Source organism: Cinclus cinclus, chromosome 24 (genome assembly GCF_963662255.1).
Source record: "Cinclus cinclus chromosome 24, bCinCin1.1, whole genome shotgun sequence".
In the NCBI taxonomy this organism is placed as follows: Eukaryota; Metazoa; Chordata; class Aves; order Passeriformes; family Cinclidae; genus Cinclus; species Cinclus cinclus.
The window spans coordinates 5,886,906-5,901,066 of NC_085069.1; the positions used below are offsets into that span (position 1 = coordinate 5,886,906).

At 58.4% G+C, this 14,161-nt stretch overlaps 2 protein-coding genes across 2 annotated transcripts in view; one reads left to right on the top strand and one right to left on the bottom strand.

Moving 5' to 3' along the window:
* GPR179 (G protein-coupled receptor 179) overlaps window positions 1-6,130 on the top strand; it is an 11,356-nt gene extending 5,226 nt beyond the window's left edge. The window contains exons 8-12 of the mRNA XM_062508383.1: window positions 74-212; window positions 430-535; window positions 1,023-1,169; window positions 1,448-5,125; window positions 5,243-6,130. Coding sequence (XP_062364367.1) covers window positions 74-212; window positions 430-535; window positions 1,023-1,169; window positions 1,448-5,125; window positions 5,243-6,130 — 4,958 coding nt within the window. The remainder of the gene's footprint in view (window positions 1-73; window positions 213-429; window positions 536-1,022; window positions 1,170-1,447; window positions 5,126-5,242) is intronic.
* A 929-nt stretch (window positions 6,131-7,059) lies between these two features.
* Window positions 7,060-13,376, bottom strand: MRPL45 (mitochondrial ribosomal protein L45). The gene is made up of 8 exons (XM_062508333.1): window positions 13,313-13,376; window positions 12,941-13,136; window positions 12,320-12,437; window positions 11,451-11,549; window positions 10,388-10,436; window positions 9,610-9,759; window positions 8,617-8,790; window positions 7,060-8,177 (listed from the first exon to the last, which is right to left on the bottom strand). The coding sequence occupies exons 1-8, from the start codon at window positions 13,367-13,369 to the stop codon at window positions 8,118-8,120; spliced, it is 903 nt and encodes a 300-aa protein (XP_062364317.1). The 5' UTR covers window positions 13,370-13,376; the 3' UTR covers window positions 7,060-8,117.
* Window positions 13,377-14,161: the final 785 nt, after the last annotated feature.

Consider the following 14,161-nt stretch of genomic DNA (forward strand, 5'->3'; position numbering starts at 1 on the left):
AGCAGCTGAGCCCCCCCAAAAGCTGCCAGGGTTGTGTGTGGCTGCTCAGGGCGTCTCCCTCTCTGCCCCACAGCCGAGATGCTGTTCCTGCTGTGGGGCAGCTTCCTGTGCTACGCCACACGTGCCGTGCCCTCGGCCTTCCACGAGCCCCGCTACATGGGCATCGCCCTCCACAACGAGCTCATGGTCTCTGCTGCCTTCCACGTGGTCAGGTAGGGCTGGAAATCAAGGTCTGATCACCCCTAGGGATGCTCGGGAGCCATCCCGAGGTGAGGAGGATTTGGGTGCTCAGGATCTCCAAAGGAAAGGGGGTTTGGGACTCCCACAGGGGGAAGGATTTGAGTGCCCAGACACGGGGGAGGCTGTGGGGTCTGGAGGTGGGGAGGGGGCTCTGGTGGGACCTGGCACTGACCTCCTGGTCCCTTCCAGGTTCCTGATTGTCCCCTCGCTGCATCCGGACTGGACACTGCTGCTCTTCTTCGCTCACACCCACGGCACCATCACCATGACCCTGGCCCTGCTCTTCATTCCCAAGGTATTCAGGGGAGGAATGGAGCTGGGGAAGGGGCTGGAGCACCACAAGAGGCTGAGGGAGCTGAGAAAGGGGCTCAGCCAGGAGAAGAGGAGGCTCAGGGAGGACCTTGTGGCTCTGCACAACTCCCTGACAGGAGGGGACAGCCGGGGAGGGTCAGGCTCTGCTCCCAGGGAACAGGGACAAGAGGAGAGGGAACGGCCTCAGCTTGTGCCAGGGGAGGTTTGTGTTGGATACTGGGGAAATTTCTCATGGAAAGGGCGATCAGACATCGGAACAAGTTAAGTCCCCATCCTGGAAGTGCTGGAGAACGTTTGGATGTGGCACTTGGGGACGTGGGTAAGCGGTGGCTTTGTCACCCTTTGGACCCACTGACCTCGGAGAGCATTTCCAGCCTCACCAATTCCACGATTCCATCACTAACACCCATCCCAGAGACCCGGGGAGCAAGGAGCCCCTGAGTGAGTGACTCCCCCCTGTCCCCGCGCAGTTCCTGCACACGGGCTCGCCGCTGCGGGAGGAGATCACGGCCGAGGTGTACGAGGACGAGCTGGACATGCGGCACTCGGGCTCCTGCATGAACAGCAGCATCGCGTCCGCCTGGAGCGAGCACAGTCTCGACCCCGATGACATTCGGGTGGGTGGCACACTCAGGACCTTCTTTTGACGCTAGCTGTGCAGAGTAAGAGGTGCCTTTCGCAATCTTTTCCTGATGAAAAGCAGAGGGAGGGGAGACGAGGGGGTGCAGGGTGACCCCCACCCGGGTGGGCAAACCCTCCTCGTCCTCTGGGCAGCGCGGAGGGGTTTAGGGACACGGGGATAACGCGGGGCTCGGCGGGGCGGTCCCGCCCGCAGCCCCCGCTGTAGGCTCTCTCTTCTCTCTTCTCTGCCGCGTCCCCCCCGCCCGCGGAGCAGGAGGAGCTGAAGAAACTTTACCGACAGCTGGAGGTGCACAAGACGTGGCGGATGGCGACCAACAACCCTCACCTGGCCAAGAAGCGCGGCTCCCGCCGCAGCCTCGCCCGCTCCATCCTGCGCCGCGGCGGAGCCGAGCTGCCCGAGAGCGCGTCCCGCCGCAGCAGCGCCGGGGACCGCTCGGGGACCGCGTCCCGCCGCAGCTCCTCGGCCAAGCGGCTCTTGGATGCCGCAGGGACCAGCCTGAGGATGCGGGACGAAAGTTCCCGGCGCCGCTCCTCAGCCCTGCGCAAATCCCGCAGCTCCGAGGGGCCCCCGCGGGAGCCCCGCCGAAGATCGCGCACCCCCAGCCCGCCCGAGGAGCCTCCGCCGGCGGCCGTGATAGACCCGGAGCAATCCGACAGCGACTCGCTGGATGCCGCCCCGCTCCTGTGCAAATCGGCCAGCGCCCAAAATCTGGCGGGGCACTGGCGGCGACCCCCGGGCCGCGCTCCGCCCTTGCAGAAGTCGCACAGCGTTGTCGCCGGGGCTCGGGAAGTGGCGCTGCTGGCAGCCCGGGACGAGTGGCACGGCAGCCGCCACCTCTCCGCGCCGGCCCCGAGGGTCCCCAGCGGCACGGCGACACCGCAGGGCCCCACCGAGAGGGGCTCGCAGGGGGACGTGGCCCTGCTGGGCGACGCCAAGGGACACAAACACGTCACCTACGGGCCCGTCAAGAGCGTCAGCGTTGACAGCGCCCACCCGCCCAGGAGGGTGCGGGTGACCGTGAAGAAAACACCCCCGCCGCCCCCCGTCCGCTACCAGAGCCTGCAGCGCTCGGGGACGCTCGGGGACGGCCCGGAGCCAGCCTCGGGTCCCCCGGCACAGGCGGGAGAAGCGGAGGGGACAGCGGGGGACGAACCGGAGCTCGCGTCCCCCCCGGCAGGGAAGGGCAGGCTGCTGACCCCGAGCGCCACCCCGGCACACGTCTGTCCCTGGGAGCTGGTCCAGGAAGAGATCCTGAGCAGGAAACAAAAAGCGGCCGAGGCAGCAGAGTCAGGGACTCCCGGTGATACAGCGGCCACCAGCCCCGGCCCCAAGCCGCCCTCCCAGAAGAGTTTCCGGAGCCTGGGACTCGCCATCAAAGCCCTGAACCGCTCCAGGGGGAAGAGCATCCTGAAAGGGAAAAGCGAGGGGAGCCTCAGGAAGACGGGGAGCAGCAGGAGGGAGAAGTCCGGCCTGGCAGAGGCCTCGGCCGTGTCCCTCGGGGATGTCAGTCCAGACCCCGCTGCCAAAAGCCCCGAGGGGAGCGGGCAGGGCCTCGCTCTCCAGCACAACAACAACGCCGCCATCCCCGGGGAAGCCGCGGACTGGGGGGACAGCGGGACGGGAGGACGATGGGACAGTCTGGCCCCAGGGACAGGCGATGGGGACGAAGCGGCAGAGGAGCCCAGCGCTGCCCGAAGGGACGCGGGTACCGGTGGGAGTCTGGAGCCACCCAGCGCGGGCCACCAAGGAGCCGCACGTCCCGCGGAGGTGGCACGGGTACAGCGCCAGGGAGGGAACGAGACCCCTGCAGTGGATGTAGGGGAGGACATTCCCGGAGCCACAGAGGAGGAAGGGACACTCGGGCAGCTCGAGGGGACCGGCGGGTCCTTGCAGCCCCGGGAGCACCCGGAGGAGAAGCAGCCGCCGGTAAAGCCCACCCCGAGCAGCGTGCGGGGCGCGGCGGGGGCGAAGCCGCGGGCCGAGGTTTGTCCGCCCGGAATGCCGGCAGGAAGGGGAACCTTGCTGCGCCAGGAGGCGATCGCTGCCCGGGAGGATGGTGGGATCCCAGAGAGCCCGGACAAGGCGCTGGGAAAAGGGAGCAGCGAGCCCGAGCCCGAGCGGGGCCCTGGGGGGAGCTGGAGAGGAGCCGGGAGCGCGCAGCGAGAGCTCAGTCCTGGGGGAACGCGGGGAGATTCCAGCTGCAAAGCAGGAATCTGCCCTGGGAAGGGCGGCAGTGAGGGGGATTCTCAGCGCTCTGCGGCAGTGGAAAAACCACCAGAGCTGCCGAGAGAGGCCGAGAGGCAAGCGGAGGGAAGGAGGGCTGAGGTGTGCCCGTGGGAGAGCAGGGAACAGGGAAGGAGTGTCCGAGCAGAAATCTGCCCCTGGGATGCAGAGGGGGCTCGGCTGGAGCAGGAGGGGCAGGGATTCCCCATACCTGGAGAAGGTGTGGAGCAGCCTGGGATGGGGCTCGCAGGAAAAACCCTAGCTCGGCTCAAAGCCTCATCGCAACGGGCTGGAACCACAGAGAGCAAAAAGGCAAACATCTGTCCCTGGGAGGTGGAGGATGAGCTGCGCCCAAAAACAGAGATCTGCCCCTGGGAAGAGGCTCCGGCTCTGTCGGGGAAGGAGAAATTGAGGCAGGACACACGGGACTTTTCCAAAGGAGAAGAAAAAGTGGAATCCGGAGCACTGGAAAAAGGAAAGCAGCCCCCAGCTAAACTCCTGCCCAAATCTCCTTCGGGAAAATCCCAGAGCTCAGAGAAGGCAGAGATCTGTCCCTGGGAGACTCAGGAATCCAAATCCAGTGACAAAGCTGAAATCTGTCCCTGGGACTCTCAGGATCTGAAATCCAGTGATAAAGCTGAAATCTGTCCCTGGGAATCCCAGGAGTCTAAATCCAGTGATAAAGCTGAAATCTGTCCCTGGGAGGTGACTGAACCTCGGCTGGAGAAAGGAACAGCCCCAGGGAAGGGGACACTCCCAGGAAAAGAAGCCTCCAAAGCTCTGGAGAAGGGGAGCAGAGAGCGAGTGTCCATCTGTCCTTGGGACAGCCCGGACACGGAGCAGCCCCCGGCCAAACCCTGCACTGGGAGCTCAGAACTGCTCAAAGCAGCTCCAGGGAAATCCCAGAGCTCGGAGAAGGCAGAGATCTGTCCCTGGGAGGTTGAATCCAGTGATAAATCCGAGATCTGTCCCTGGGAAGGGGCTGAACCTCCCTCCCAGCAGCCAAAGGCAAAGCAGGTCCCTGGTGGGGGCTCCAAGGGGGACAAGCGCATCACGCGCCAGGCAGCGCTGGCCAGCCCGGACAGATCCCTGGACAGCAGAGAGCGAGTGTCCATCTGTCCTTGGGACAGCCCAGACACGGAGCAGCCTCTGTCCAAACCCCGCACGGGGAGCTCAGAACTGCTCAAAGCAGCACCAGGGAAATCCCAGAGCACAGAGAGCCTGAGGGCAGAGATCTGTCCCTGGGAGACTCAGGAATCCAAATCCAGTGACAAAGCTGAAATCTGTCCCTGGGAGTCTCAGGATCTGAAATCCAGTGATAAAACTGAAATCTGTCCTTGGGAGTCACAGGACTCTAAATCCAGTGACAAAGCTGAAATCTCTCTCTGGGAGGTGGTTGCACATCAGCTGGAGAAAACAGCAACCCCAGGTAAGAAGAGACTCCCACGAAAACAAACCACCAGAGCTCTGGAGAAGGGGAGCAGAGACAGGGAATCCATCTCTCCTTGGGACAGCCCAGACACGGAGCAGCCTCTGTCCAAACCCCGCACGGGGAGCTCAGAACTGCTCAAAGCAGCTCCAGGGAAGTCCCAGAGCACAGAGAGCCTGAGGGCAGAGATCTGTCCCTGGGAGACTCAGGAATCCAAATCCAGTGACAAAGCTGAAATCTGTCCTTGGGAGTCACAGGACTCTAAATCCAGTGATAAAGCTGAAATCTGTCCCTGGGAGTCACAGGATCTGAAATCCAGTGATAAAACTGAAATCTGTCCTTGGGAGTCTCAGGATCTGAAATCCAATGATAAAGCTGAAATCTGTCCATGGGAGGTGACTGAACCTCGGCTGGAGAAAGGAACAGCCCCAGGGAAGGGGACACTCCCAGGAAAAGAAGCCTCCAAAGCTCTGGAGAAGGGGAGCAGAGAGCGAGTGTCCATCTGTCCTTGGGACAGCCCGGACACGGAGCTGCCCCCGGCCAAACCCTGCACTGGGAGCTCAGAACTGCTCAAAGCAGCTCCAGGGAAATCCCAGAGCTCGGAGAAGGCAGAGATCTGTCCCTGGGAGGTTGAATCCAGTGATAAATCCGAGATCTGTCCCTGGGAAGGGGCTGAACCTCAGCTGGTGAAAGGAACTGACCCAAGTAAGGAGAAGCTTCCAGCAAGAGAAGCTTCCAGAGTTTTGGAGACGGGGAGCAGAGACCGAGAGTCCATCTGTCCATGGGAGAGCCCGGACACAGAGGAGCTCTCCCTGAAAACTGCAGTGGGAAAGGAGCCATTCAAGAAATCCAGCAGCAGGGAGAGCAGGAAATCTGAAATTTGCCCCTGGGAAGCAGCAGAGCCCCTTGGGTCAGAGGAGGAAACCTCCCAGCCAGGTGTGCAGCCACAGGGAGCCCACCGAGTTTCCTCCGCTCTGTCTCCAACACTTGTAGAAAAATCCAGGGGCAGATCCCACAGAGAAGCTGAGCACAAGCCCCTGTGCCGGCTCCAGCCCAGCATCCAGCACCCAGGGGTGGGCAGCAGCTGCAGCCCCAGCACTGGCCTGGCTCAGGTTTGTCCTTGGGAAGCTGGAGAGGCTCCATCAGCACCCACCAAGCCCAGCTCGGACACGAGGAAAAGCTCCGAGGTGTGTCCATGGGAGGAGGAGAGCACGGATCGCTCACGGTCCTGCCCCGGGCAGGGCAGAGCTGGGGGGAGCCCCCGGGATGAGGGTGGGGTGTGAGGGGATCCCGGCAGCAGCAGCTCCATCCATGGACCCATCTATCATCCATCCTTCCATATGTCCCTCCATCTATCCATCCTTGCATCCATGGATCCATCCATCCCATCAGGAAGGGAAAAGCTGGAGCTGGAGGCTGCTCCCCCCTGCCCAGCCCTGGTGTTGGATTGGGGGTCTGGGGGTGTGAGGCTGAAGGTCCTGTTGTGTAATTATGTGTAAATACAGGAAATAAATGGAATTAACTATGGAGTGTGCTTGGAGGTGATGGCTGTGCAGTGGGGAAGAGCTGGGATATCCCCAGGGAAGGGGCTGGAGAGGAAATCCAGCAGTGGAGGGGTTGAGTGGCACAGGTTGGAGAGGGGTTGGCTCTGGAAGGAAAAGCCATTCTCCAAAAAAAGCCACATTCCACCCAAAATCCCCTTTTTCATTTGGAGCCAGGGCTGGGGAACCCCACACATCCCAGCTTTGGAGGGAAGGGACCTTAAAGCCCATCCAGGGACATCCCCGTGTCCCAGGGCGCTCCAACCTGGCCTTGGACACTCCCAGGGATCCAAGGGCAGCCACAGCTTCTCTGGGAATTCCATCCCAGCCCCTCCCTGCCCTCCCAGCCAGGAATTCCCTACCAAAATCCCACCTATCCCTGCCCTGTGGCACTCGGAATCCATTCCCTGTGTCCTGTCCTTTCATCCCTCTCTCCATCTTTCCCACAGCTCCCTCAGGGACTGCAATTCTCAATGAGGTCACCCCAAAAATCCCCTTTTCCAGCCTGAACAATCCCAACCCTCTCCTCCCTCTGGGTTTTCAGGAATTCCATCCCCTCCCATCCTGAGCTCCACCAGACAAAACCAAGGAAGGAGCTGAGCTCCCACACTCAGCGAGGCAGAGGCTCCACAGAAAATGATTGGTTTTTTTTTTTTAGGAACAGAGGGATTGTGACACCCCTGTGACTTCTCAAAGGCCATGGCAGGGATTCCACTGCTGGCTCCTCTCCCAGCACAGCACAACGAGGAGGTCCTGCCCTCCCAAAAGGAACACCGAGAAGCAAAAAGGAGCCACACCTCCTCTTTTTACAGCTCTGCAAAATCCCCCTCAAGGAAGAAACAAAAATTCCCTGAACTCTCCCACGCTCTGCAAGTGGCCGAGTTAAAAAGCAGGACAAAAAGGAGAAAATGGTTTGTTCTTGGGTGAGCAGGGAGGATTTTGTTGTGAGTGAGGAGAACAGGCTGAGCTGACCAGGAGCCTCACAGGTTTATTCCCAACCATGGGAAATAAAAAAAAAAAAAAAAAAATCCAAAAGTGTTTTCCCAACCCAGGCATCCTGGAAAAGCAGGGACAGCTGCAGATGTCACCGTGTCCACAGGATGGTGCCAGTCCCTCAGTGACAGTGCAAGCTCTGACACCAACACCAACACCAACCCCAGCCCCTCCTGAGGAACCAGAAGTGAAATTAAATCCAATTATCAGCTGTGCAGCAGCTCCTCTGGAAGATTCCAATGGCAGCACCCACCCCCTCCACCACAGAACTCGATTTAAACCCTTCCTGGTTTTTGTTTAAAAAAATAGAGGAGTTTGGGAATCAGAAGAGATGGGGGAAAAAAAAAAAAAAAAACCACTTGTGCTAAAAGCCACTGGTGAAGTTTTAATGACTGACCAGCAGGTCTGTGCACCTCTCATAGAGGTGACAAATATTCCAAGGGCTCTCCCATGGAATTCCAGGACAGAGGGTGGCCCGTGGATGCTCCTGAGGCTCCTCATCCTCAGGGAAACCCAGCGAGGGTGAGGCTGAAGCACACAGAGTGTGCTGGGACAGAGCCAAGCTCTTCCAGAGCTCCTCCAGATCCCCCTCCCAGCCCCTCTGGTTCCTTGAAATCTGGAGTGGCTGGAGCCCATTCCCCAGTTTGCTCCCAGGGAAGGCACAGTCACATCCAGCACGTTCCCAATCCTCCCCCTCCCGGCCTGTTTGTCGTCCCTGTCCACGTTCCAGAACTTTCTACTTCACTTTTTCATGCTCCTCGGAGGGATCCGGGGCTGGGCCAGGAATCATCACCGTCTGGAAAAGCAAGGGACAAAAATCAGCAGGGAAAAAGGGGAGCAGGGGGGCTCTGGAAAGGGAAGAAGGTGAGGATCAGATGGAGGCAGGAGAAGGGAACGGGATGGGAAGCCTTGAATTGTGCTGGAATTCTCCCCTCCTCCTCCAAGATCTGTTTTTAGTAACACAGGGAGGCCCAAACACTTTTCCAAGTTGGGCACAGGGGGAAATAATTCCCAAAATTATCCCACACCTGGCCCTCAGCCATTCCAGGCCCTCAGCCTCCCATTCCAGCTCCCAGGTGCTCCAGGGAACAATTCCATGGACATTCCAAACAGCTCTGCCCGTGGATGAACCCCTCACCTTCAACCCCCCAGGCAGCCCAGCCTTGTCCAGAATGTTCCCTAGGGATCTCCATCCTTTCTTCCCCTCCCCATCCCGGGGATCTCCATTTTCCCACCTTAATGATGGGATCCTTGGGTGGAGCCCACTCTGGGACAATCTTCCCATGCATCCTCCACGTTCCATAGGGGTTCACCAGGTACCTCTCAAACACAACATATTCCAGAACATCCTTGGGAATCTCCTCTCCACCATACATGAGCCGCCCAAAGCGGTCATAGATGGCCAAAATCTGGCAAAAGATCAAAAAAAAAACAAAAACAAATAAACCAAAAAAACCTAGGATGGATGGGGTTAGGAGCAACCTGGGATAGCAGGAGGTGTCCCTGCCCATGGGATAGGATTTAAAAACTTTCCGACCCAAAAAAGATTGGGATTCTCATCCCTGGGCTGGCAGCAGGTTGGGGTTGGTGAGGGAAGATGGAGGGATGGATTTTCCTAGGAGGAAAGGCTGGGAAAATTGGGATTGAACAGCCTGGAGAAGAACAGTTTTAGGGTGACCTTCCAGGTCCTGAAGGATCTGACAACAAACATGGAGAGGAACAAATGACAAGGAGAAATGGCTCCAAATCCAGCTTTAGATGGGATGCAAGGAAGAAATTCCTCCCTGTGAGGGCAGGAATGGATTTCCCAGGGAACCTGTGGCTGCTCCACCCTGGAAGTGTCCCCAGCCAGGCTGCAGCACCCTGGGACAGTGAGAGGTGTCCCTGCCCATGGCAGGGGTGGAATGGGATGGGATTTAGGGTTTTCCAACCTAAAAAACATTGGGATTCTCAGCCCTGGGCTGGCAGCAGGTTGGGGTTGGTGAGGGAACACAGAGAAATGGATTTTCCTAGGAGGAAAGGCTGGAAAAATTAGAATCGATCAGCCTGGAGTAGAACAGTTTTAGGTCCCGAAGGATCTGACACCAAACACGGAGAGGAAAAACCAACAGGGAGAAATGGCTCCAAACTCAAGTTTAGATGGGATGTAAGGAAGAAACTCCTCCCCGAGATGGGATTTAAGGTCCCTTCCCTCCAAACCCAGCCCAGGATCCCCCAGCTGGGCTCACCTGGCGGCTGTGCATCCTCACCGTCACCTGCCCGTAGAGGTTGCCCCGGTTCATGACGCCCTCACAGCGCAGGTGCACCACCCTGGGGGGCTCCAGGGACTCCACAAACCTCCAGCGGATGGTTCTGTACCTGTTCCCACGCACCATGTCCTGCCAGGAGAAATCAGCTTGGAATTAATTAAAATAATTAACGATCTGTTCGCTGCTGCCAGTGAAAATCAGCTCCGACTCGGTCCGGATGCAAACTGAGAAAACACCACAAACGTTTCATTGGTTGTTGATTAGTTTTGGGTTTTCCCTCTTTGCTGTATCCAGAAAAAAAAATAAGGCATCGTCAGGTTTAGAAAGCCTTAAAAAAAAAAAATCATGGAAAAAAATCCATTAAAAAACGAGACAGACTCTCTATTAGAGACTCTCTCATTAGAGAGTTTTAAATGTCATGGAAGTGATGCAGGCATTGATCCCTCGGACAGAATCCAGGGAATGGCTGGAGCTGTGCCAGGGAAAGGTTAGGCTGGATTTCAGGGAAAAGTGAGGCTGCATTTCAGGGGAAAGTGAGGCTGCATTTCAGGGAAAAGTGAGGCTGCATTTCAGGGGAAAGTTCTTCATCCTGAGGGTTTTTGGGCACTGGAATGATCATGACCCCAAATGTGAGAGTGTTTAGACAATGCTCCCAGGGATGGGATTGTTGGGATTGTGCTGTGAAGGGCCAGGGTTGGATTGATGATCTCTGGGGGTCCCTTCCAGCTGAGGATATCCCAAAATTCCAGGCACTTACGGGGTAACAGCGCTCAGTTACCAGGGAGTGAAGCTTCTGCTTGTTAAAGCTGCAAAGAGAAAAAAAAAAAAGAAAAAAAAAAGAAAAAAAAAAAATATGTTCCCCACAAATTCCCACTTTTTCCCCATAAATTCCCCCTTTCCCCTCACAATTTTCTGCATCCCACTCACAAATTCCCACCTATTCCAAACTACAAATTCCTGTCCCCCCACAAATTCCTGCCTTTTCCCTCACAAATTCCCACCTTTTTCCCCAACAAATTCTCACTTCTTCCCTCATAAATTTCCCCTTTCCCAACCCACAAATTCCTGCCTTTTCCCTCATAAATTCCCGCTTGCCCAACCCATAAATTCCCGCCTTTCCCAACCCTCAAATTCCCCCTTTTCCCCACACAAATTCCCACCTTTCCCCCTCACAAATCCCCCCTTTTCCCCCACACAAATTCCTGCTTTCCCAACCCACAAATTCCTGCCTTTTCCCTCACAAATTCCCACCTTTCCTCCTCACAAATCCCCCCAAATTCCCCCTTTTCCCCTCACAAATTCCCACCTTTCCTCCTCACAAATCCCCCCAAATTCCCCCTTTTCCCCTCACAAATTCCCACTTTTCCTCCTCACAAATACCCCCACAAATTCCTGCCTTTTCCCCACACAAATTCTTGCTTTCCCAACCCAGAAATTCCTGCCTTTTCCCTCACAAATTCCCACTTTTCCCCCTCACAAATCCCCCCACGAATCCCCCCTTTTCCCCACACAAATTCCTGTTTTCCCAACCCACAAATTCCCCCTTTTCCCCCCACACAAATTCTTGCTTTCCCAACCCACAAATTCCTTTTTCCCTCACAAATTCCCACCTTTCCCCCTCACAAATCCCCCCTTTTCCCCACACAAATTCCTGTTTTCCCAACCCATAAATTCCCCCTTTTCCCCCCACAAAAATTCTTGCTTTCCCAACCCAGAAATTCCTGCCTTTTCCCTCACAAATTCCTGTTTTCCCAACCCACAAATTCCTTTTTCCCTCACAAATTCCCACCTTTCCCACACGGGTCAGGGAAGGGCCTTACTTTGCCAGGGAGTTGTGGGCCTCAATAAATATCTCCTGAGCTTTCTCAGGGAAAGTTTTGGTGCTGAAATCCGGGTCATGATCTTTGATCTTCCGCAGGCTGGGGAAAAAAAAAAAATAAATAAAAAAAAAATTCAAGGGAAGAACAAATGAAAGCTGTCCTGGATGTTTGGATCCTACAGGATTCAATCCCAGCTTTTACCAGCTGAGAACTGGACATCCCCCACTAAGAAAAAACCTTCAGGTGGTCATAAAAGAGCCAGATACAAAGAATACTAAAAAAAATTCGGAGTGCATAGCGTGGCCATTCCCAGCAGGAGAGGTGGGAAACCCTGGGGAAGGGGAACAACAACAATGGGAAAAGCAGGGAATGGGAAACAGCATAAAACAACTCCTTAATCCTAAAATCATCCAGAGAACCCCCAGCTCCCTCACAGAGAGGGTTTGGTGGGGGTTGAGGGGTCCTGGGGGGATTTGGGGGTCCTGGTTGACCTAGGGGGAAAACATGGGGATCCTGGGGGGATTTGGGGGAGTTTTGAGGGGATTTGGGGGATCCTGGGTGGCCTAGAGGTAACCTAGGGGGAAAACATGGGGGGACCCTAGGGGATTTGGGGGAGTTTTGAGGGGATTTGGGGGAGTTTTGAGGGGATTTGGGGGAGTTTTGAGGGGATTTGGGGGATCCTGGGTGGCCTAGAGGTAACCTACGGGGGACACAGGGGGCTCCTGGGAAGATCTGGGGGATTTTTGGGGGGTCCTGGGTGGCCTGGAGGAACTGGGGGAGGAATATCTCCCAGGGACAGAGGCAGGACAAGCCAAACAGAGCTGCTACAGCAGGCTAATTGCACTAATTAGCTAACGAGGGGTACGTACGCCAGCTGGGACGCCGCTGTTTGCCTCAGCTTCTGCATCTGCTGCTTCACACCGTCCTTGGACAGCGAGGTCAGGCGGGCATCGCCCTCGGGAGGGACATAGGGATCCATGATTTCAGCTGGGATTAGGAAAAGCAGCTCAGGAGGAGGCTCAGAACCAAGGGAATGAAGAGGGGAAATCGGAGCACGCTGAGAATTCCTGAGCTAAGCTCATCCACGGGTGCTGCTCTCTGCTCTTCCTTCACAACTCAGAGAAGAGGGGGGAAATGGCTTCAAGATGAAGTTTAGAGGGGATTTTGGGAAGGAATTCCTCCCTGAGAGGGTAGGGAGAGGCTGGGATTGAATTCCTAGAGAAGCTGTGGCCGCCTCTGGATCCCTGGGAGTGTCCCAGGCCAGGCTGGAGCACCCAGGGACAGTGGGAGCTGTCCCTTCCATGGCAGGAGTGGCACTGGACGGGCTGTCCCAACCCAAACGCCTGTGGAACTCCAGGATTCAAGAAGCTTTGGCCATCAGGCATGGAAGCCTCTCCCGCTGGCCAGAAGGAACGTGAGTAAGGAATTCCGCGTGATTCTCTCTCTCAGACCATCAACCGGCCCAGACTGGCTCCCTGGTTGTGCCGTACCCGTGCAGGCCAAGAAGAATGTGCGCTCTATGCGCTCGTCCGGGAAGACGGGAGCCGCGGACTTGAGCCTCCTCTCCCTCTCCTCAGGGCTCAGCTCCCGGGCCCACTCGGGCACCGGCGGGCGCTTCCTCCTGCCCCTCACCGGCACAACGACACAGGACGGGACGGCCCCGGGACGGAGCAGCGACTCCGCAGCCTGAGGAGAGGCAACAGCAGAGCCCGGAGTGAGTCCAGTACCGCCAGCACCTTCATTTATTTCCCCTCACGCCTCGCACGCACCACGGCTCTCCGCGCTCTCCCTCACCCCCACCGCTCATCCCGCGGCCCCTCGGAGCTCCCCAGTGCCCCTCACCCCGCTCCTCCCGGCCCCACCTTCCAGCAGAAGCGCGGGGCCTTGCGGCCCAGCCCCGCCACCATGGCGGCCGCCATCTTTTCCCCGCCGTGGGGGATGGCGGGAAGAGGGCGGGGGCGGGGCCGCGCGGGGAGCGCGCGCGCGCGCGGGGGCGGGGGGGGCGGGGAAGGGGCGTGGCCGGCGGGAGCCCGCGCCGCGCCCGCGAGTGGAAAATTCCATCGGCTGCGGAGCCGAGGGGGGCGGGGCCAGAGAGGGAGGCTCCGCCCACACACCTCCCCTTCCCCCCAGCTCACGGAGGGGGGTCCCCAGTGCGTGGTGCAGTGAGGGGGGGGAGGGGGGGGGAAAATGTTACCCCCCCATCCCCCCCACGGGTCACGTGCGGCAGGCGAGGGGACCCCCCCCCCCTTGCCCCATAGCGGGGGATGCTGCGGGTGTCGGGACCCCCCCCCGGATCTGTAGTGACCCCCCCCCTCCTTCCCAAAACCCGCAGAGCTCCGCCTGGACACACACAGCCCCCCCCCCCCCCCCCCCCCCCCCCCCCCGGTCTGCATAGCCCCCCTGTACACGCAGGACTCCCCCGGATTTCCAGAGCCTCCCCCAGACCTGCAGAGCCCCCCACGATCCGCAGAATTCCCCCCCCCCCCCACCCCCCCAGCAGCTCCGTGGGTTTTGTCCGATGCTTTTGGGATTCCGCACGGCAGCAGCCCCTGGCGCTGGTGGCGGAGGGGGGTCGGGGACAGGGGATCCTCGGATGTCCCCGGGACAGGCTGGCACACCGGGAAGCGGCACCCCCGGGATGCTGCTGGGGAGCCCGAGGGTCCCTCCGAACATCCCGGGGGACAACCCACGATGCAGCACCCCCGCCCTAA

Coding starts and splice junctions, on each gene's coding strand:
- MRPL45 (XM_062508333.1), bottom strand. CDS start 13,369: ATGGCGGCCGCCATGGTGGCGGGGCTGGGCCGCAAGGCCCCGCGCTTC. Junction 13,137..13,312: donor CCCCGCGCTTCTGCTGGAAG/GTGGGGCCGGGA, acceptor GCCTCTCCTCAG/GCTGCGGAGTCGCTGCTCCG. Junction 9,760..10,387: donor TAACTGAGCGCTGTTACCCC/GTAAGTGCCTGG, acceptor TTCTCCTGGCAG/GACATGGTGCGTGGGAACAG.